At 40.8% G+C, this 24,336-nt stretch overlaps 1 protein-coding gene across 1 annotated transcript in view; it reads right to left on the reverse strand.

Annotated features, from left to right (window-relative positions):
• The window catches only part of LOC140729186 (ADAMTS-like protein 1), a 98,472-nt gene extending 75,077 nt beyond the window's left edge, over nucleotides 1–23,395 (reverse strand). Inside the window, exons 1-3 of the mRNA XM_073048665.1 lie at nucleotides 23,359–23,395; nucleotides 21,418–21,719; nucleotides 14,625–14,754 (exon numbers count right to left, since the gene is read on the reverse strand). Coding sequence (XP_072904766.1) covers nucleotides 14,625–14,754; nucleotides 21,418–21,502 — 215 coding nt within the window. The 5' untranslated portion in view covers nucleotides 21,503–21,719; nucleotides 23,359–23,395. The remainder of the gene's footprint in view (nucleotides 1–14,624; nucleotides 14,755–21,417; nucleotides 21,720–23,358) is intronic.
• Nucleotides 23,396–24,336: the final 941 nt, after the last annotated feature.

The raw sequence follows: 24,336 nt of genomic DNA on the forward strand, positions 1-24,336 counted from the left end.
ATCACTTTACGTACATACAATCAGTATGTACATAAATTATCCGATGTTCCAGCCGAGATTCTCCCTCATTTCCATAGATGCTACCTGACCTGCAGAGATCCGCCAGTATTTTGTGTGTTTTGCCTTGGATTTTCAGTATCTGCAGATTTTCTCATAGTTGTGTAAGAATGAGATGAGGTCTCTTCAGTTAAAGAGTGATGAACCTGTGGAATTCTCTATGGCAGAAACCAGTGGAGGCCAGGTCAATTAATATATTAAAGAAGGAGTTCATCATCATTCTTAGAATCAAAAGTTGTGTGGAAAAGCAGGAACAGGATGCTGTAATAATTCTACATTGTATTCCACTAAGCAGAATTATATAGGAAGAGATTATGCTTGAAAGCTTTTGAATTTTCATAATTGCACGTGAATAACAGTAAAAGGAGGAAATACTCTTCCTGATTATTTTTCCCTCAGTTTTCAGAAGTTCAGTCTAAGCTTCTTCTAATTGTCAGCTCCAGCTGTTGTACCACATCTTTTGGGTTAAATTGTTTCTCTGATTTCTCCAGCAGCTTGGTAATCTTCAGCCATATATATATATATATATTTAACCTAGAGGAGATCATTTCACATCATTCTGGTATTTGAACTCAAAACCAGCAGTGAGGAATTCTCTGGACATTTTCAATGTGTCTGTATGTGAGACTTTGATCTTGGAAAATAAAATGGATTCCCCTAGGAAAGTGGCTCTCAAATGAGTACTTAGATATCTCAAGTGCTGGTCACCTCCCACATCTCCATGACTATCCTACAAGATGAACAACTTCTCAATATTCCAGCTGTCTATGATTCTACCAATCATAGAGTGCTAATTGATCAATGGAGATCCTCCCCTACCACACTCTCAAGGCAAAACTTGCATAGGATGATCCCTGTACAACATGGAGTGCTTCCAATCTTACAGGGAAGATTGCATGTGCAGTGTTTGATCTGAAGTTTCCATTTGAACCAAATACAAGAAGAAAACAAAGAAGCTAAAGCTTACTTGACCTGACATCTGCTGTGGCTCATTTACTGAGTACTTTTCATTTCAATTGTTCTTGCAATAGACCAGCAATCAAATAAAAATGTCATAGTCCAATGCTGGTGGACTTTATGGGACTTATTATGGAACAACAATTCACTCAAGAAATATCAGAGCCTCTTTATCAGATATGTATGAGTTAATTGCACATTTTCATCTCAGATTTCTGATCTTTGGTCTCTTTGTTTGGTCTACATCGGTTCCTTCCAGAAAACAAAGCATTCTGAACATTTATATACCTATCTACACTCAGTTCTAGGATATTGCTATTTTACTGGATCAAAAGCAGACTAGTGAGGTGTCCAAATATAAAATTAAATAGGAGAGATAATCTGGAAGTGCTCTGTTGGTCTGTGGAGAGACAAACAGAACTAACTTTTCAGATTAATGAAAGCAGTTCTGATGGAAGATCATTAACCCAACATCAATCTACATCCCACTCCCACTCTGACCTTTGTCTGTGTACTTCTACAGGGAGGCTCAATGCAACCCTGAGGAACTTCAACACAATGTCCCTCAGGTATGTTGCAGACTTCTGGATTCAATACTGAATTCTAGAACTTCAGCTAACTTGATCTCCTTCATCTGTAGCAGCTGTCGATGTGCAATATTGGGCCAGTTGTTTGTATTCTATCTCCCGTTCATTTCCCTCTGTGAATGGAAGATCTGTCCATCCTGCCACCATGTCTTTCTGCTTTACATTTTACAACTCTTTTGTTTATTTATTTTCATCTGTGCTCTTACCCTCCAATTGCTCCCATGGACCAATTTATGCTCACCATCATCCTGGTTTTACCCTATCAGAGACTTGCCCCTCCCTGCAGCTTAACAAGCTTGTTTATCTTGTTTTCAGTTCTGATGAAATATTTTCAACCTGAAATGTTCACTATGTTTCTCTTTTCAGAGGCACAAGCTGACCTGCTGAGTATTTCCAGCAGTCCCTATTTTATTTTATTATTTTAGATCTCCAGCACGTGCAATTATCTTTTTATATATTCACTGCTTATGTTATGGTCTAGTGATCTGAAGGTCACTGGTTCGAGCCTCAGCTGAGGCAGCATGTTGTGTCTTTGAGCAAGGCACTTAACAACACATTGCTCTGCGATGACACCGGTGCCAAGCTGCATGGGTCCTAGTGCCCTTCCCTTGGACAGGAAGGCTTGCAACTTGGGCAACTGCCGGTCTCCCATACAACCCTGCCCAGGCCTGGGCCCTGGAAACCTCCAAGGCGCAAATCCATGGTCTCACGAGACTAACGGATGTCTACTATTGCTTATGCTGTGCTTGTGGAGATAAAGCCTGAAATATAAAATCTGTGTCCAGAGTTTGGAAGTAAATCTGAAGATAACCTAGACTCCCACAGGTATGTCAACTTGTCAAGAATATTTCCTGTTCCAAGGTAAACTTCACAGTCAGTTTAATATTTTATAATTTCAAGCCCTCTTGTGTTTTTCATTTGATTTGTATTATTGTGTGGGTATTGATGGGATGATGGAATGGAATTAACGAATGTTGTTCCATAAGTTAGACTATCAATAGAGCTTTGGGATCAGAATTCGAGAATGTTATTGTTTAGTATAAGGTTACAGTTAAATATGGAGAGCAATTAATGCCAGTTGACAGATAATGTCAGATGAGAATATATTAATGAAATTCAGCTTTCATACAGTGAGAGACTGAAAGTATTGAAGCCTGACTGGACTTCTGGTGGAGCTTGTGATCACACAAACCTTTGCTTGTGGTGAGTAGTACAAGATTAAAGAGCTGAGTGGGGCCTATCAGGACTTCTCATGGAGAGTGAGATCATTTGGATTATTAAGCACATGGCAAAGGACAATATAGAGAAGTTAGGTTTAGGCAGAGTGGCCATTGTTGGAGTGAGCCAGTGTTAGATTGGGGAGCTGAGGTTTTGGCAAGGAGAAGCGGAGGTGAAGGTTAGCTTCTTGCAGCTTTCTTTTCTTCCTGTTGCACATATAGAGCTGCAGGACTGACAATTAGAACCCTAGCAGATGAACCAAAAGGCTGAGCATGTTGGGACTAATTTTCTGAGTTGCATCGACTTATCGGATCATAAAGGGAGCTAATGGCTCAATGATCTTCATAAATCAATACAGGAGTTGGGATTTTATGTTGAAGGCCTAATTCAGAGTATTGTGTGCAGTCCAGGAGACCTACCTACAGAAAAGATATCAATAAGATTGAAAGAGTACGAAGAAGATTTACAAGGATGTTACCAAGATTGAGAACCTGAGTTATAAGGAAAGGTTGAATAGGTTAGGACTTTATTCCCCGGAGTGTAGGAGAATGAGGGAAAACTTGATAGTGTGCAAAATTATTAGATAGGGTAAATGTAATCAGGCCTTTTCCACTGAGTTTGTGTGAGACTAGATTAAAACTAGGTCAAAGGTGAAAGGTGAAATGTTAAAAGGAGCATCAGGGGGAACTTCTTCACTCAGAGCGGTGAGAGAGTGGAACAGGCTGCCAGCGGAATTGGGAGCTCAATCTCAACATTTAAAATGTTGAGAAGAAAAGCCAGTTGTGAGTCACCACACTGAAGAAGAGCTTTGACTATTAACCAATCCGGACATCAGAAGGAGGGAATTTCACTCAGGCCCACTACCCAAGTAGAAAAGCCAGCAGTGAGTCACCACAGCAAGAAAAAGCTTTGACCAGCAACCAGTCGATGTTTGGGATTGATTAGCAAGAACAAACTAAATGAGAGCAGGGCAAACACAGGTGCTGTTGTCTGAGTGGGCAGAAGCAAATTGGTGATCTTGAGGCTTTAGCTCTCCAAAGCTTCAAAAAAGAGAGGCTTCAGTCAGTCAGAGAGGGCAAAAAAAGAAAAGCTCTACTTGGTTTTTTTCTCATTCCCTTCTTTATATCTGTTCAGCTAGGACAGTAGAGATGCCATGCAGGATAGTTGAACACTCCATTCCTCTTGAAAGAGGTGGGAAGGCAGGGAGACCTTCAGTGTCCCTGACGTCTACAAGTGCAAGAAGTGTATCCAGCTGTAGCTTCTAACAAACTGCATTAAGGAGTTGGAGCTGGAACTTAATGAACTCTAGATCATTTGTGAAGGTGAAGGGGATGATAGATAGGACATATAGAGAGGTAGTTACACCCAAGGTGCAGGACACAGGAAACTGGGTAACAGTCAGTAAGCAGGGGGGGGGGGGGGGGAGGAGTTAAGGTACCAGTGCAGAGTCTGTGGCTATCCCCCTCGACAACAGGTATAACACTTTGGATACTGTTGGGAGGCGATGACCTAATGGAGAAAAGTCACAGTGGTCGGGTCTTTTTACAATACATGTCAATGATTTGGATGATGGAATTGATGGCTTTGTGTCAAAGGAAGATCACAATAGTTGGGTCTCTGGTACTGAATCTGACTCTGTGACTCAGAAGGGAGAGGGGAGAAGAGGTATGCCGTGGTGATAGGGGATCTGTAAGTTAGGGAAATGAACAGGAGGTTTTGTGGGCGAGAACAAGATTCCTGAATGGTATTTTGCCTCCCAGATGCCAGTGTCTGGGCTATCTCTGAACAAGTAGTCAGCATTCTTCAGTGGGAGGGTGAACAGCCAGACATCATGGTCCATGTAGGTACAAATGACATGGGTAGGATGAATGATGAGGTTCGGCATAAGGAGTTCAGAGAATTAAGTGCTAAGTTAAAGGGCAAGGCCTCCAGGATTGTGATCTCAGGATTGCTCCACATGCCAAGTGCTAGTGATGCCAGAACAAGGAAGATTATATACTTTAACATGTGGCTAAGGCATTGGTGTAGGAGGGAGGGCATAAGATTTTTGGATCATTGGGCTCTGTTCCAGGGAAGGGGGGACCTGTAAAGACAGGGCAGTTTGTATCTAAACTGGAGGGGGACTAATATCCTAGTGGGAAGGTTTGATAATGCTGCATGGTGGGATGGGAACCAGAGTGCCAGAACAATGAATGGAGAGGTTATGGAAGTAGACGTTGGTAAGACCTCAGGCAAAGTGAGGAATCAAGAGGTTGAGCATGGTGCGACTCACGTCCTGAGCTACATGTATTTCAATGCAAGAACTATCGAAGGAAAGGCCGATGATAGTTCTGAAGATGAGGCAGCTGGTTTACAAACAGAGGAAATACGGTATGTAGTCAGGAGAGGTTGTTGATAGGGAAAAATTGCAGAAGACAGGTTAAGTTGCAATGTAAAAGGTGGAGAAATCAAAAAGGTTGAATACAGGACTAAATGTTATATTTGAATGTGTGCAGTAAACGGAATAAGGTAAATCAGTGAATCCCAAATTACAGGGGCATTAGAGGAAATAGTCATGGGGCATTCAAGAAGGCAACTAAATAAGTCATTAAGAAGGTAAAGATGGATTAAGAAAGTAAGCCAGCCACTAATATGAAAGAGGATACCAGAAGTTTCTTCAGGTACATGAAGTGTAAAAGAAAGGTAGAGTGGATATCGGGCCATTGGAAAACAGTACTGGAGAGGTAGTAATGGGGGACAAGGAAATGGTGAATGAACTGAATAAGTATTTTTCATCAGTCTTCACTGTGGAAGACACTAGCAGTATGGTAGAACTTCCAGGTGTCAGGTGTCATGAAAGGTGTGAAGTTACCATTACCGGAGAGAAGGTTCTTGAGAAACTGTAAGGTTGGAAGGTAGATAAATCACCTGGACCAGATGGTGTACACTCCAGGGTTCTGAAAGAGGTGGCTGAAGAGATTGTGGAAGGATTAGTAATTATCTTTAAAGATAACTAGATTCTGAAATGGTTCTAGAACACTGGAAAATTGCAAATGTCACTCCACTTTTCAAGAAGGGAGAAAGGCAGAAGAAAGGAAATATAGGACAGTTAGTCTGACCTCAGCAGTTGGAAAGATGTTGGAGTCAATAATCACGGTCTCAAGGTACTTGGAAGCACAGGATAAAATAGACCATTGTCCGCATGGTTTCCTCAAGGGAAACTCTTGCCTGACAAGTCTGTTGGAATTCTTTAAAGAAATAACAAGCAGGATAGACAAAGGAGCATCGGTTGATGTTGTGTACTTGGATTTTCAGAAAGCCTTTGACAAGGTGCCATACATGAGGCTGCTTAACGAGCTACGAGCTACGAGCTTATGGTATTACAGGAAAGATACTAGCATGGATAAAGCATTGGCTAATTGGCAAGAGGCAAAGAGTGGGAATAAAAGGAGCCCTTACTGTTTGGCTGCCTATGACTAGTGGTGTTCCACTGCGTTCTGGCAGATTCTTTTTACGTTATATGTCAATGATTTGGATGATGGAATTGATGGCTTTGTTGCAAAGTTTGCAGACAATATGAAGATAGGTGGAGGAGCAGGTAGTTTTGAGGAATTAGAGAGACTACATAAGGATTTATACAGATTAGGAGAATGGGCAAATAAGTGCAGATGGCATACTGTGTCAGGAAGTGTATCGTCATGCACTGAGGTGGAAGAAATGAAAGGGTTGATTATTCTTAAAATGGAGAGAAGATTTAATAAAAAAAAGGTGTGAAAGGACTTGGGAGTCCTTGTCCAGGATCCCTAGAAATTAATTTGCAGATTGAGTCAGTGGTAAGGAATGGAAATGAGATGTTAGCATTCAGTTCAAGAGGACTAGAATATAAAGCAAGAATGTAATGTTGATACATTATAAAACACTGGTGAGACCTCACTTGGAGTATTCTGAGCAGTCTTGGGCCCCTTTATCTTAAAATGGATGTGCTGACACTGGAGAGAGTTCAAAGAGGTTCACAAAAATGATTCCAGGAATGAAAGGCTTGTCATATGAAGAGCGTTTGATGGCTCTGGGACTGTATTTACTGGAATTAAGATGAACAAGGGGTGACATTATTGAAATCTATTGAATGGTAAAAGGCCTTGAGAGAGTGGATGTGGAGAGGATGTTTCCTATGATGGGAGAGTCTAAGGCCAAAGGGGACAGCCTCAGATAGAGGGGTGCCCTGTTAGAAAAGAGATGAGGAGAAATTTGTTTTGCCAACGAGTGATGAATCTGTGGAATTCTTTGCCACAGGCAGCTGTGGACGCCAAGTGCTTATGCATATTTAGCACAGAGATTGACAGATTCTTGATTGGTCAGGGCATGAAGGGATATGGTGAGGAGGCAGAAGATTGGGGCTAGTGGAAAATTTAATCAGCCATGTTGCAATGGCAGGGCAGACTTAATGGGCCAAATAGCCTAATTCTGCTCCTATGTCTTATGGTCTTAAGTAATGTTTAGATAAGTATATTGCTGGGAGAGGTGAGAAGGGCTATGGTCCAGGAAGTCTGAATGATAATGTGGATAACTGGATCAGCAAATCTGTGGATGACTCCAATATAGTATAGGAAACTGATACAGGACTTTGTGATATGGTGCAACTCAAACTACCTGCGTCTCAATATCACCAAGACCAAGGAGATGGTGGTGGACTTTAGGAGATCTAGGCCCCATATGGAGCCAGTGTTCATTAATGGAGAACGTGTGGAGCAGGTTAAGACCTACAAGTATCTGGGAGTACAGTTAGACGAAAAGCTTGACTGGACTGCCAACACAGATGCCTTGTGCAGGAAGGCACAGAGTCGAATGTACTTCCTAAGAAGGTTGGCGTCATTCAATGTCTGTAGTGAGATGCTGAAGATGTTCTATAGGTCAGTTGTGGAGAGCGCCCTCTTCTTTGTGGTGGCGTGTTGGGGAGGAAGCATTAAGAAGAGGGACGCCTCACGTCTTAATAAGCTGGTAAGGAAGGCGGGCTCTGTCGTGGGCAAAGTACTGGAGAGTTTAACATCGGTAGCTGAGCGAAGGGCGCTGAGTAGGCTACGGTCAATTATGGATAACTCTGAACATCCTCTACATAGCACCATCCAGAGACAGAGAAGCAGTTTCAGTGACAGGTTACTATCGATGCAATGCTCCTCAGACAGGATGAAGAGGTCAATACTCCCCAATGCCATTAGGCTTTACAATTCTACCGCCAGGACTTAAGAACTTTTTAAAAGCTATTATTAATGCTTTTTGAGACGGTGATTTAGATGCATATCATATTTTTTTACTGAGTTAAGTATTGTATGTAATTAGTTTTGCTACAACAAGTGTATGGGACATTGGAAAAAAAAGTTGAATTTCCCCATGGGGATGAATAAAGTATCTATCTATCTATCTAATATTGGGGATGTAGTGGACAGTGAGGAAGACTATCGTGGCTTGCAGTGGGATCTGGACCAGCTGGAAAAAGGGTTGAAAATGGCAGATGGAGTTTCATGCAGACAAGTGTGAAGTGTTGCACTTTAGGAGGACAAACCATGGTAACACATACACTGTGAATGGCAGGGTCCTGAGAAGTTTGGTAGAACAAAGGGATCTAGGAATACAGATCTATAATTAGTTGAAAGTGGTGCCCTATGTAGATGGGGTGGTGAAGAAAACTTATGGCATGTTGGCCTTTATAAATCAAAGTACTGAATACGGGAGTTGGGATGTTATGATGAAATTGTATAAAATGGTGAGTTCAAATTTGGAGTACTCTGGTCACCTACCTACAGGAAGGGTATCAATGAGATTGAAAGAGTACAGAGAAAATTTATAAGGATTTTGCTGGGACTTGTGTACCTGAGTTATGGGGAAAGGTTAAATGAGTTAATACTTTATTCTGTGGAACGTAGGAGAAAGCAGAAAATTTACAGATACATACAATATCATGAGGGGTACAAATAGACTAAATGCAAGCAGGCTTTTTCTACTGAGTTTGGGTGAGGCTACAGCTAGAGGTCATAGGCTAAGGGGGAATGGTGAAATATTTCAGTAAGGTCTCCTCTTATTCTTATAAACTTTAGAGGACATGTTGCTAAGTGATTTCAAAGGCGATCTGTTGTGAGTTTTACTTTGTCTTTTGGTGAGCCTATGTTAAGATTTCCTCTAGTCAGCATTTTGCTTTTTGATATATTTTAATGCAAATGCAATGTAGAATACCATCAGTGACGATAGACTCATTGTTAGATAACTTGTAGATGGAATAAAATGGTGAGTGAGTCTTTTAGGTTCAATCAAAGTTCTAGGAGATAAAATGGACATAGAGTTTTCCTAAACTAATGGTCTTTGCAATGAATGCACGCAAATTCCCCATCAGTATTATTGCATTGAACTCCTTTGAAGTTTGATTTTTTTTCTTTATCACATTTCAGTAAGAATGTTAACCAAATTATGAGTGCTCTTTGGAATAATGAGGGCTTTGTCAGGATTAACACTGTACCTCATTCCCCAGATATTTATGAATAATATTTTTTCACAGGATTTGGAAACATTAATCTTTTAACTACAGTACATGCTCTGACTACATGGATTGTACTTGCTGATAGATTGACAGAAAGGCTAAACAAACAGAGACATTGAAATAAAGTCTTCCCTCAATGTCAACTCCAGAAAAATGTCCATTTTTTTCTGTACAGAGAGCCAGAAATACAGTCTTGATGCAGAGATTTGTTTCAGTTGAACGATATTGAAGTTCATAGCTTCCATTTTCTCTGGGAATGCAGCTTTCCACAGCAGAGGACTGAAATTGAGGTCAATCATTTCCCAAACTGTAGTGACAAAATATAAATGTTCTCTGATCTGACTTTCCTTCAATGCTACAATTTTTTAAACTTCAGAAGCAGATGCCTCAAGAATATGTATAACCCAGTCATATTCACTTTCCTGTGCTTCTGAGGTTCTTTAGACTTATTTGAAATAAACAGTGCCACATAATTTCTAGGACCAACTACTTTATATTCATGAATTTACATAATTTGTAATAATAGAAATCTATGCAACAGATGGCAGTGACAGCAAAGATGAAATATTAATTGGAGAGCCAACTCAGGCCTAATAGGCCAAAGAGTCTTCCTGGGTAGTTCTAAAGTCTGAATGTCTGAAAAATAAATATCCTTAAGTGATCATCGTTGGAGTGTTAGCATACCATCCAAAGGCAAGAACTGGAGATACTGGCAATGTTTAAAGTTCAAAATTCAAAGTAATGTCAAATGTGAAATAACAAAAGAAAATGTTGGAACCACTCAATGAGTCATGCAGCATTTGTGGAGAAGGAAACAGATAAGACGTCAGGTCAAAACTTATGCAAAATGCCACTGTTTCCAACAACAGCTGCCACAGGGAAAGACCACCAGGTTCAGGAATATTTATTACACTTTAGCTATTAGGCTTCTGAACCGGCATGAATCACCTCAACTCTGAACTGATTCCACAATCTATGGACTCACTTCCAAGGGTTCTATAACTCATGTTCTCAGTATTATTTATTTAGTTAGTTATTAATTATTATTTTAAATATTTGTACAGTTTGTCTTCTTTTGATATTGATTATTTTTCAGTCTTTGTGTGTAGTTTTTCAGTGCTTCTATTGTATTTCTTTGTCCTTCTATGAATGGCAAGGAGAAAATGAATTTTAAGGTACCGGTAGTCTGGAAAATTGCAAATGTCACTCCACTCTCAAGAAGGGAGAGAGGCAGAAGAAAGGACATTATAGGCTGGTTAGACTCATCTCGGTGGTTGGGAAGATGTTAGAGTTGATTTTTAAGGATGTGGTTTTGGAATTACGTGATAAAATAGGCCAAAATTAACATGGCTGTCCTAAGGAAAAATCTTGCCTGATAAATCTCTTGGAATTTTGAAGAAATAACAAGTAGGAGAGTCAAAGGAAAATTGGAGGATGTTGTGTAATGGGATTTGCAGAAGGCTTTTAACAAGATACCACACATGAAGCTGCTTAACAAGTTAAGAGCCCATGGTATTATAGAAAAGATACTTACATGGATAGAGCATTGGGTTATTAGCAGGAGGCAAAAAGTGCGAATAAAGGAAGCCTTTTCTGGTTGGCTGCCGGTGACTAGTGGTGTTCCACAAGGGTCTGTGTTGGAACCACTTCTTTTTTGTCAATGATTTGGATGATGGAATTAATAGCTTTCTGGCTAAGTTTGCAGATGATAGGAAGATAGGTGAAAGGCAGGTAGTTTTCAGGAAGCAGAGAGGCTACCGACGGATGTATACAGATTGGGAGAATGGGCAAAGAAGCGGAAGATGGAGTGCAGTGTCAGGAAGTGTTTGATCATGCACTTTGGTAGAAGAATTGGAGAGAAAATTCAAAAATCTGAGGTGCAAGGGGATTTGGAAGTCTTTTTGTAGGATTCACTGAAGGTAAGTTTGCAGGTTGAGTCAGGTGGCAAGGACGGCAAATGCAATGTTAGCAGTTATTTTGAGAGGACTAGAATACAAAAGCAAGGATGTAATGTTGACACTTTGTAAAGTGCTAGTGCGGCCTCATCTGAAGTATTGTGAGGAGTTTTGGGCCCCTTATCTAAGAAAGGACATGTTGACAATGGTGAGGGTTAAAAGGAGGATCACGAAAATGATTCTGGGATTGAAAGGCTTGACATATGAGGAGTGTTTGATGGCTCTGGGCCTCTACTCACTGGAATTCAAAAGAATGAGGGGTGACCGCATTGAAACCTACCTAATGTTGAAAGGCCTTCATTCTATCTAGAGTGGATGTGGAGAGAAATTTTCCTGTGGTGGGGAGTCTATGACCAGAGGATACAGCCTCAGAATGGAGGGACATCCATTTATAATGTAGATGATAAGGAATTTCTTCAGCCAAGGAGTGATGAATCTGTGGAATCTGTTGTCTGAAGTGGTTTGGATGCCAAGTTATTGGGTATATTTAAGGCAGAGCTTGACAGATTCTTGATTAGTCAGTGCATGAAGGGATACAGGGAGACGGAAGGTGATTAGGGCTGAGAGGGAAAATGGATAAGCCATGATGAAATGGTGGAGTAGATGATAGACAATATGGCCTAATCCTGCTCCAATATCTTATGCTCTTGTATGCATATATTATCCAAACTTTTGATATAAATCCAAAGTCCATTTTCTTTGAAATTTGTCTTTCCTCAAATATTTCCAGAGCTGCTGAGGAGTTTCAACATTTTCTGTTTTTATTTTGGTCTTCAAATCTTTAATGGATCCTAAACTGGAAATAATACTTAACAAGTTTTAGATCGCAATGTTCACATTGCTTTACACCTATGGAAAAGCTCTTTGAAATTGAAGAGTGGCAAATGTAACCCTGCTATTTATAAAAGAAGGGAGAAAGAAAACAGGGAACTACAGACAAGCTAGCCTATGTTAGCGGTAGGAAAATACGAGAGTCTATTTTAAGACTGTGATAACAGGACACTTTGAAAATATCAATTAAGTTAGGGAAAATTGACAGGAATTTAGAAGTTGTTGAATAAAAAAAAATTGAGAAATTTTGGGATTTAACTGGTGGAATAGTTAAGGTAGTACTGGTGATTGTAGCGTACTTGGATTGACAGAAGGTTTTTAGTAAAGTTCAAAAATGAAAGAAAAAGAAGTAGGAATAAAAAGGTCTTTATCTGCATGCCAGGATGTGAAGAGTGAGGTACGGATTAGTGCTCAAGTCTCAGGTATTCGTAATGTCCATCAATGACTTGGATGAAGGAACAGAATGTAATATTTCTGAATTTGACAATGATACAAACTTGAGTGGAGCGGGCAGAGTTATCAGCTGTGAGGAGGATACAAGTGGGCAAATACATGTCCAATGTGAAGCTATCCACATCTGAAAATTGGAACAGCAAAGTAGTATTAAATAGCGACAGATTTAGAAATGTTGATGTGTAATGCCACCGGTGTGTCTTTAACTACTAGTTGTTGAAAACTAACATTCAGATGTGGCAAACAGTTTCGGAGGCAAATGCTATCTCAGGCTTCATTGCAAGAAGTTTGATAGCACGATTAAGGATATCTTACTAACATCACACATGGGCTCAATAAGACCACACCTAGTGCATTGTAAGGAATTTTGGCTTCTTACATAGGAAAGGATATACTTGGCATGGAGGGGGTGCACTGATGGTTTACTGAACTATTTTGTAGGATAATAGAACTGCCATAATAGTATATACTGGTTCTATTAGGCCTGTATTCACTGCAAATAAGAAAAATGAGAGATCTAATTGAAAAGTACAAAAGTGTGACAGGACTCGAGAGACATTAGGGGGAGAACACTCACTGTGGCTGGAGACTCTGGAATCAAAGGCCAATGACTCAGGTGAGGAGAAATATCTTCCCTCAGAATGCTGAGCCTGTGGAATTCACCATACAAGGTTGTGGAGGTCAGGTTGCCAAATATACCACCAATGGCCACATTATTAGATGTACCTGCTCTTAATGCAACTATTTAATCAGTCTATCATGTGGCAGTGATTCAATGAATAAAAAGCATTCGGACATGGTCTACTGGTTTAGTTGCTGTTCAGACCAAATATCAGAAAGCGAAATAAATGTGATCTAAGTGACTTTGACTATGAATGATTGTTGCTGCCAGATGGGGTAGTTTGAGTATCTCTTGGGATTTTCACACACAACTGCTTCCAGAATTTATAGGGAATGGTGAAAAAAACAAAAAACAAAAAACAATATCCAATGAGCGACAATTCTGTGGGTGGAAATGACGTTCTCACGAGACAAGTATGGTCAGACTGGTTCAAACTAACAGAAAGGTAATAATAACTCAAAAAAAAATCACGTGTTACATCAGTGGTATGCAGAAGAGCATCTCTGAATGCACAACACACTGACTCTGGAAGTGGATGGACTACAGCAGCAGAAAACAACTAATATGCACTCAGTGGCCACTTTATTTCCTTCAAGCAATAACAAGCTACAAATTATTCCGAATTCCGAATTCAGAAGAATGAGGGGTGACCTCATCGAAACATATCGAATGATGAAAGGCCTTGATAGAGTGGACATGGAGAGGATGTTTCCTAAGATGGAAGAGTCTGACCAGAGGGCACAGCCTCAAAATACAGGGGCATCCTTTTAGAATGGAGATGAGGAGGAATTTCTTTAGCCAGAGGGTCGTGAATCTGTAGAATTCTTTGCCACAGGCAGTTGTGGAGGCCAAGTCTTTATGTAAATTTAAGGCAGAGGTTAATAGATTCTTGATTGGTCAGGTCATGAAGGGATACAGGGAGAAAGAAGGAGATTGGGGCTAAGAGGAAAATTGGATCAACCATGGTGAAATGGTGGAGCAGACTCCATGGGCAATGGCTCCCATATCTTATGGTCTTATCATCTTAGTGCTCCTCTATCTTATGGTCTTATGAATGAATAACTGGTTCTCAAAGTGGTTACTAGGTAGTAGTTTCAGGAAGGCGTCAGGGATGACCATAACAGTAAGAACAAACACAATCACTCTCCTTGACTAAAAGCAATGATTCACCTCACTTACCCTTTCATTCCACATATGTATCCAGAGTTCAGCTGTGAGCCTGAGCTGAAGCCCAGATCAGTACATTGTCTACGGCCACTGGTTCTGCTTACGAGTAGAAACCCTGGTTCATTCCTCAGGTGTGGTTCAGGCTCACGTAGCAAAGTTATCATAAAGCCAAGGCATTAGCTGGTCAAGCTAACTTCCTAATACGGGAGTTATTTGCATTTGCGATTATTGTGAATAAAACACCAGCACTATAATGAAGGTGGAGATACCTGGGAGGACAGGGAACTAGCCGACAGACTTTAAGCAGCTGGGTGGGGTGGACCTGGAGTCTGCACAGACTTTCATCTTCCCTCTCCTTCGTCTGTTTATTCAGACAAATCACTATTGCCTCTTGAATGCCTAGATGCAAATCAAAACATCAAACACTTTAGTAAAGACAGCACCATGAACTCGACCTTTTAATGACAAGAGTACGTAAGTCAGCCCAGGATGATGATCAGTAGTCTTTTATCCAAACTTTCTTTCACATTTTTTGAGTAATCATTCTTTGAAAGCTACAATACATTTTCAGTATGACACTCTGTAAAAATCTCTTCACCTGATGATCTTTACCTGCAGTTTGTCCTATTATCTATTTGTGTTCCTTGTTAAATAGCTAAGCCTAAGTAATAACTCCTGTGTTAAGGCTGTGGCTCAGTTTTAACTTTTCTAGTGCTTTTTGGGATTTGTGGGGATGGATTTGGGGACAGAGAGGGGACTTAAGGCATCAGGTGAGGGTTTAAGATAGATGTGGCAGATTTAGAGAGCAGACCAAAGTCTTAAGTCTTCGCTCCATGCTCAATGTGGATGTAGCCATCTTTGGACAGGACTGGGATGTCTGGCCGAAAGACCAGCATGGTCAAAAAGCTGGTGGCTTCACCAGGGTCGACAAATTGTCAGCAGATCCAGGAGTTCTGTCCAGGAAGGAGGAATAAGGTCCAATGACCTCCCAGATTCAGAATCGGTGAGACCAACATCCAAGTCTGGAGCTTGCGGCCTGGTGCTCAGTCCTGGGATTGATGCTGAGGAAATCCAAGTGTTGAGGCACGTTGGCTGGAGCTCCAGGTCTGTGAATCTTTGCGTCCACTCTGGCATTGGAAGGCCCAATGTCTACGTGTCTATGTTAGATTTGGAGTCTGCTGGAGGTCAGAGGCCAAAGAAGACAGACTGTCTTTGGGTTCGAGCACTGTGTATGTGTATGGGTGGGAGTGAGAAATGGGGCTTGTTGTACTGTTGCTATTTTGTTGCATATTGTGTTGTGTTTTGCGGTGTTCTGTGTTGCTCTGCTGAGCATTGTGGGCATGCTATGTTGGTGCCAGACTGTGTGGTGACACTTTCCGGCTGCCCCCAGTATACCCAAGGATGTGTTGGTGTTAACGTAAATGACACTGTATGTTTCAACGTACACGTGATAAATAAACTTGAATATTGAATCTTAAACCTTGACTATGCTATGCCTTTGAGCAGCACTACTCTGCTGGAATTGAATTTTGAACTCCGATACCCCAAGCTAAAATAGCATCATGTTAACCTCTACGCTACCGTGTCACCAAAATGAGTTGCAAAGAGTCCTTGAAAGTGAGTCTGAAGGTCATAGAATCGGTTCAGAGTAATGGCGAATTAAGTTAACTATGCCGGTTCAGGAGTCTGATGACTGTAGAGTAATAACTATTCTTAGACTTGGTGGTGTGGGCCAACCTGCAACTCCATGTATATGTACTCAATGGTGATGATGGACTGGGCTGTTTCCATACCAGGCTGATATGCGGCCAGTTGAGATATTCTCCACTCTCTACCTATTGAAGTTTGTCAAAGTTTTTAGTGATATGCCAACCTACAAAAGTAGAGGTGCTCTCATGCCTTCTTTGTGATGACAAGGATAAGGCTACATCTGTTTCCCTGGAGGAGAGAAAGTTAAGGGAGGACTAATAAAGAAGTACAAAATTAAAAGGAATGTAGGGTGGGATTATGAGAAGCATTTTTCCTTAGCAAAGGCTTCTGTGAGTACAGGGAATAGACTTAAGTAAACAACAGGAATTTAGAGGGGATTTGAATACAAATCTTTTGCCTAGATGTGGTTGGAATTGGGAATGCTTTGACTGAGAGTTAGGGCAGGGTGCACTTGGTAGCAGGGATTTTCACACCGTTGAAATATCTGGACAAACACTTCAAAAGCAATGACACAGAAGGCTAAGGTAGAAAGAGGGATAAGTATATATAGTTATGTGATGATTGGCACAGATACGCTGGACTGAAGGTTCTGTTTCTACGCTGTTTAATGATGATTCTATGACCGCTTTTAACAAAAACTGGAGTTTAAATGTAAACAATGCGGAAATTAAGCAAATATTTTGTTTTTGATGTCATAGAAAGCAGGAGCAGGGACTATGAGCCTTCTCTATAGTTCACCTTCTATAGCCTTCTACTATATGGTGGTAGATCACCCATCTCAATATCCACTCCCCATATGCCTGAATGATTTTGGTGCACAGAAGCCTATCCACTTCTTCAAGTCCATTTAGCCTCCACAGTCTTCCGTATGGTGAGTACGTGCCAGGAGCATGTAACTACGGGGGGTGTTTATAACATACAGATTGAGCGCTTAACTTTTTGAATGTATGTAGCAGCAGGAAAATGACAACCCCCAGCACATTTTTAGGCTCCTACTGATGATTTATGCTAAGTGGCCCAAGTGAATAACCTTGTGCTGCAGTGGGATAAAGACTAATAAATGTGCAAGTGTGAAATTATCCTCCAAACTATGTTTAAATAACACTAAGTACAGGGTGATAGAGTTATACGGCAACATGTACATAAATATACCCCAGAGATAAAAAGTTTTACTTTTATTGGGAAATAAATGAATTTCATTTAGACATATTTGCATTATAAAGTTAAAGAGCTGATTCCACTAACAGATGGCAATCTAAAATTCCTCTGCCCAATCATGCTGCTATAATTATACAGGGGCTTTGTGAGTTGCTTTGATCATTCAGTCAATTCTTATTTAATCCAAAAATCAATGACAGACATTGAAAGATCTGGTCTTAATAAGTAATCTTGCATCTTGACCTTTGTCAAAATCTCGTACACTGAGGTACAGAATGAACCATTCTCAAATTAGGTAGTCACTAATTCGTCACTAGTCACTAGTTCGGTAGGGTAGAATTTGCCTTATTTAAAACAAGGTTATCCATTGTTATATCATTATTATTTTGTTGTTCCCCTCAGACCTTTTGCCTAACAACCAAATTCATTATTGTACATGATGCCAGACTAAAGGCCCTGCGTTTGCCAGTGTTTGCACTGCGGCTCCTTATGATTGGGGTCCCACGGGAGCCTGTTTCCACTTTCTTACTCCATCCAGTGTCAGATAAATCCCCGACTATGGGCACCAGTGTCTCATAAATCATTGCACTATTCCCTGTCACATGCTGTTAGAAATAGTTAACACCGGGGATTTGATATATTTTAAGCTGTTTTAGCTATTCAACGTTTCGATCTCATTTATTTCAGAGTAATTGAGCATTTTTTAGGGGGCAGAGCAAGTCTTTAACAGATACCTTGAGAAATGATACAAATATCGACCATCTCTGGCTCACCTGCAGCTTAGAGTACTTTTTAAAATAATTATATCTTTCCTTACAGTTTTTTTTTTGCAACTGTGGTTCTGAACTATTGTGATTGGCCTTTGCCTATTAGCATCGTCCTTGCAAAGGTCCAAAGCTTGGCTTCCACAGGATAAATTTATCGAATCTACTGCTAGGGCTTCTGAAATATTTTTAAAAAAATGCTGGAGATACTCAGTAGGTCAGACCTCATCTCCTAAGGGAAATGAAGGTAACTCAAGTTTCATACAGAAAACACGGGCTTGGCCACTTTCACACTGGAGTAATGTACTCACCCCTACTGACTTACTTTTGTCTTTGCCTGCTGAGTATCCCCAGATCATTCAGATTTCCAATAGCTGCTGTTCTTTGGGTGTCAGTCCTTTCTGGGCTTCCCCAATTCATGCCTGGTTGATTGAAGTCACCCAAGCATACTCTCTTGTATAAACAGCCTTTGCCCTTACTTTGAAGTCTGAGTTTTGAATTCAGCCCAGGGCAATTTTTCATGTAGCTCACATCCTCCCAGGGGATCACAAATTTCCCAGCTGAACCTGACACTTCTGACAATGCCAACACCACCCTTTCCTGTTTTCCCCCGTGCTCTACACTCATTCCTATCTCTGTGTTTAGCCATCTTTCTGATAGTTCCTGCCCATTGTAGATTCCTTTTGTCACAACCGCGTTCCGTTCTGTCACATTATTTCTTACACGTTTAGCAGACTTATCTTGGCCAAATGTCAAGACAATACTTTGCCAAATGTCAATTCCATTGTTCCTTGATCAGAACCTTGACAGAGAGCTGGGAGGAGACTGATGGGAGCAGCAGTTGTCCAGGAAGACACATGCTGGTTTTTTTGTGGGTGGGTAATCTTTCATGTCCCTAGGCAAACATCAATGTCAACTACCCTTGGCTGGGAGAGCAGGGTCTGGTTCCCCAATCTGCAGTTCACCATTAGAGATACTGCTGAAATCCTAAGACTTTGCTTCTGTGATACGATGGGAAAGTGACAGTTGAAAGGAAATGGATTAGCAGCTGCCTGACTTGCTGAGTTTCCCTGGTATTTTGTAAAATCTGCTCTAGTTTTTCAGTATCTGCAGAATCTCTTGTGCCTACGAACAGCAACCTAAGATAGTGAGGCTTTACGAAGATCTTGCCTTTCTTTGAATTATTTATATCACAGAATTTCTCATTTATAGAGCTGAAATCATCCATTCTGAGAAAGGCCTAACAGTATTTAAGTCTCCAGTGTAAACATTGTACCTGTGGAGGTGGTCAAGAATACAGGCACATGACCTTTGTGCAGAAAGACCACAAACATCTGTGATCTTCACGACAGGAACTATAATTGTTTAGGCGAAGTAGTGAAATTGAAGTGAATCGAAACCCCAGATGGAGGCCAAGAGAATAAACTGTGCTTGTTCTGGAGGTCAGAGCTTGCTTACTCAGTTTCAACGCCTGCCTCTGGAGACACTGCCAGTATGAGCTTGCACAGCAACGTTCTTGTGCTATTGCCACGTCCCAAAGGAGGTTTACTAGACCAATAATTGGAATGAGTGAGTTGCCGCATGAGGAAAGTTCAGCTGCTGGAATTTAGAACAGTGAGAGGGGGCTTAATTGAAACATGAAAGATTCTGAGGCTTTTTCAAAATGGACAGAATGTTTACTCTTAAAGGAGAATTAAGAGGATTGAGAAATTGGGACCACTGTTTAAAACTAAACGCTTGCCCATTTAACAGGGATGAGGCAAAAGCAATTTTCCCTCTCGGAAGGCTTTGAGCCTTTGGAACTCTCTTTCTCAAAGGGTTGTGGAAGCAGTTCTCTGAACACTTTTAAGGCAGAAATGATGTTTTTAAGTTGTACAGCATTGATAGGGGTCTTTTGGGTCACTATGTCCATCCCTAGTGTTTTGTACATCTACACTAAACCTATCTGCCTGCATTAGGCCCATATCCTACTATGCCTAGCCTATTCAAATGCCTGACCAAGTGCATCTTTATCATCGTCCCAAAGGAAGTTTACTGGACTAATTCAATCCTCTGGCAGTGTAAATCAGATTGTCAATAACTCCCTGTGCAAATAAACTTTCCCCTTAAACCTTTCCTCTCACCTTAAACCTATGCCCACTCATTTTGATGCCCATGTCATGGGAAAATGACTCTTACTAACTATGCCTCTCGTAAATGTTACATGCCTCCATCAAGTCACCTCTCCCATCTCTTTGCCCCCACAGAAAAGCAGTCAGCCTATGCAATCTCTCTTCACAATTAGAACAACATTCTAGTTAATCTCTACACAATCGCATCCTTCCCATTGTGTAGTGACAGATTCTTGTCAGAGGGTGAATGGTTACTGAAAGGTGGCATTGAAGTTATAGTCAGATCGGTCATAATAAACAGGCTTCAAGAGCTGAGGCCTATCTCTGCTCCTAAAAACTTAAATGGAAAATGATTAGGAATTCCATGATTTTTGAGTGAGTGAAAAATGTGTGTAGCAAAAGCAGGTGTACTGGGTAAGAATGCCAAATTAATTATTGCTTCTTGGTTAGCAAAGAGCTCTAAGTTAAATGCTGATATTACATTCTGCATTTATGTTTCTGGAACAATTTAAAATTCTCTGGAAAAGGTGTTACGTGTTGATTTCAGATAAAGCTACAGTGAAAATAGAACGCCTTTTACAAATTCCTCAAGTAAGTGAAGTACAGTGGTTTGCATAAGATATTCTTTTACACAAAGCCTCTACACATACAATGCTGTTAGAGTTTGGTGGTTCACTCTGTGGGACTGTACAGGTCACCTGTCTTACATCTATGCTTCAATTCCAACTGAATCTGATGAGCTGGCCATGCTAGGAACTCATTTACAGAAAACAAACAGCATGCTACATGCTTGGGCACAAGCCTACAGTGAACATGGAGCAGGGGACGGTTGAGGCCTGAAGGTCAAGGTCTTGTGATCAGTATATCCTGGGGTCAAGGCCCAAAGGTCAAATTCCCATGACTGGTGAGTCTTGGGGTAGTTAGAGGGTGAAAGCACTGGAGGCCTGGTGGTGACCTGTGTGGTGGGAATGGGGCTTGTTTGGTTGTTGCTGCTGCTTGTGTTATTCTGCTGAACATTGTGGGTTTGCAATGCCGGCACCGGAATATGTGGCGACACCCAAGAGCTACTCTCAGCACATTCTTAATTATGTTGGGAGCTAACGTAAACAATGCATTTCACTGTATGCTTCGATGTAAATGTGATATATAAGTCTAAATCTAAACATCTCATGCATTCATCTGGGGAAAATTAAAATAAATCATAGGCCAGTGAAGTCGAGGAGATAGTGGCTGACAAATATTCAGCAGCACATGAGGATGGATAGCTTGACCTTGTTTAGTTAAACTGGGTAGAGTGGGTTTAACTCGTAGTTTCTTACCTCCTGCACATGACTTGGAGCACTCTGTGAAGCCCTGATATTCCCAGGCGTACAGCTGCTCCCGACCGTGTTGGTTGGCATACATTAGGTCAGTCTCTGCGCCTTCATAATCTCCTGTTTCACTGCTGCATGGTCCTGCGTAGCAGCTTTGCTCGGTTTGTGGTCTGGGACCTTCACACTCATCATCTGGCAAGTCTTCTACTGACTGTGAGAAGGGCAGCAGAACCTGGCATTTGACCTTTCGAAGCTGGGTACCAGGCCCGCATGTTGTGCTGCATGGAGACCAGAGTCCTGGAATAAAGCTGTGCATAGATGGCATTGAATGTGATGGCAGCCACCGAAATAACCAAACCTACACATATCTTTTATAGAACAACGAGGATTATAACTGCACTTTTCAAATAGACAAATTTAAATTTAAACTTTCTTGTGGTCAGAGGTTACATATTAGAGTGATAGAGTTGTAAAGCACAAAATGGGTTTCTTCAGCCCAACTTGTCCGTGCTGACCATGATGCCTACTATTCTAAACCCATGTGCCTGTATTAGACCCTTAACCCTCCACTCCATTCTCATCCAAGTATCTACCCAAGTATCTTTTAAACTTCGTAATTTCATCTACCTCCACCAATTGCTCTGGCAGCTTGTTCCAGACAACGGCTAACTACCATATTGTTCCTCAGGATCTTCTTTAAATTTCTTCCCTCTTTCCCTTAACTTGTGCCACCGAGCGTTAGATCATCATACCTGAAGAAAAGGACTCAGGCCACCTACTCCAACCTTGGCTGTCATGTCAATAAGTTCACTCCTCAGTCTCCTAGGTTCCAGTGATGATAAATCCAGACTACCCAATCTCTCATATTTCAAAATTCAAAGGAAATTTATTACCAAAGTATGTATATGTTACCATACACTACCTTGATATTCATTTTCTTGCAGGAATTTACAGGAAAAAAATAAATACAATAGAATTTTATGAAAAATTATACAGATACAGACAAAGACTGATGGACATCATCTCCTTAAAGGTAAAGCCTTGCATTCCAGGCAACTCTCTTCTGCACTATTTTTAAAGACACCACATCTTTCCTGTAGTGTGGAGACCTGAGATGTGCACCAAGTGTGGCCAATTGTTTTTTACAGTCACAATGTAACATCACGATGTCTCGGTAGGCAAACATACCAATTGCCTTCTACACTACCTTATCCACCTGTGTCATCATTTTCAGCAAGCTATGAATTTACAGCCCAAGCCCTCCTGAATCGCTGCTATTTTACTGTAGGTATCCTGCTGGCATCTGACATCCCCAAATGTATAACCTCACACTTGTCTGGATTAAGATCCATCTGCCACAACTTTGTCCAACTTTCTAAATGATCTATGTCCTTCTACGACCCTCTTTGCTATCTGCTACACCAATTTTTGTATCATCAGCAAATCTTGTAATCAATTCATTTACATTCTTGAGTTATATATATATATACATATATACATGAGAACAACAAGAATTCAAGCCATCTATTGCCAAGCCAATTTTAGATATAATTTGCCAATACTCCATGAATCATGTGCCCTAACTTTTTTGACCGATTTTCCATCTTGACCAATCTTCCATGCAGGACTTTGTCACAAGCCTTTGTAAAGCCCTCGTAAACCATGTTTACCCTCCTGCTTTCATCAATGGTCTCATTTACCTCCTCAAAAAAATCAAGCAGGTTTATGAGACATGTCCCCTGCATAAATCCATACAGCCTCCTCTTTATCTATTCCTGGCTTTTCAAGTGAATTAAAATCCAGTGTTTTTTTTAAATCCCCTTAGAATTTTTTTTCCAATAATTTCCTGATTATTGGTGTAAGGCTCACTATCATATAGTGTCCCAGCTTATCCATATTGCCCTTTTTGAATAAGAGAACATTAGGTATTCTCTAATCTTCTGGTACCTCAACTGTGGATAATGACGATGTTCTCCATAGCATCCTGGAATTGATCACCGGAAGATCAGCATTCTTCTCTCTGAATCTCCCATCCTTCTCGCTGGTGAAAACCAACGAGAAATATTCATTTAGGATGCTGCCCATATTCCCTTCCTTCACACACAGCTTACTCATTTGTATCCCAAGGTGACCTAATCTTTCTCTAGTTATCCTCTTGCCCCTAATTACTTGTAAAATGTTTGAGGCCATTTCATAACAGCTTTTAGCCCTCTAAATCTCTTTTTAGTTCTCTCATACATCCCCTATAAAACCCAAAGCACTCACTCAAAAGCAACCTGCTTCCTTCTTTTTACTGATTAAACTTAAATTCCCTTCACAAATCAATGTCCTGCCACTTCAACATCTTTTCATCTTACTTTTAAAGGGACGTGATGGTTCTTAATGTGCCATTAAAAGCTCCCTGCTTATATTGTTTTTCTCCTGAAGAAGTTATTCCCAATCTACTTTGTCATGTCTTGCCTTATACTGTTGAAAACAGCCCTCCCCCAATTTAAGACCTTAACTCTGGACCAGCTTATCTCATTCCACATCTACCATTAAACTTACTGAACTATAGTTGTATGGAACAGATAGTACAGCACAATACAGGCCCTTCAACTCATGATATTGTGCTGAACTCTACAAACCTACTCCAAGATCAATCTAACCCTTCCCTCCTACATAGCCCACAACTTTCCAATTTTCTTACATCCATGTGCCCATCTGAGAGTCTCTTAAATGTCCCTAATATGTCTGATTCTACCACCACCCCTGGCAGGACACTCCAGGCACACACCCATCTGTGTAATAACAAAAAAACTACCTCTGACATATCCCTTAAACTTTCCTCCACTCACTTAAACAGATGTTGTCTGGTACTAGCCATTGTGGCCCTGGGAAAAAGACACTGGCTGTCCACTCTGCCTATGCCTCTCATAATATTGT

This window comes from Hemitrygon akajei, chromosome 6, assembly GCF_048418815.1.
Source record: "Hemitrygon akajei chromosome 6, sHemAka1.3, whole genome shotgun sequence".
Classification (NCBI taxonomy): Eukaryota; Metazoa; Chordata; class Chondrichthyes; order Myliobatiformes; family Dasyatidae; genus Hemitrygon; species Hemitrygon akajei.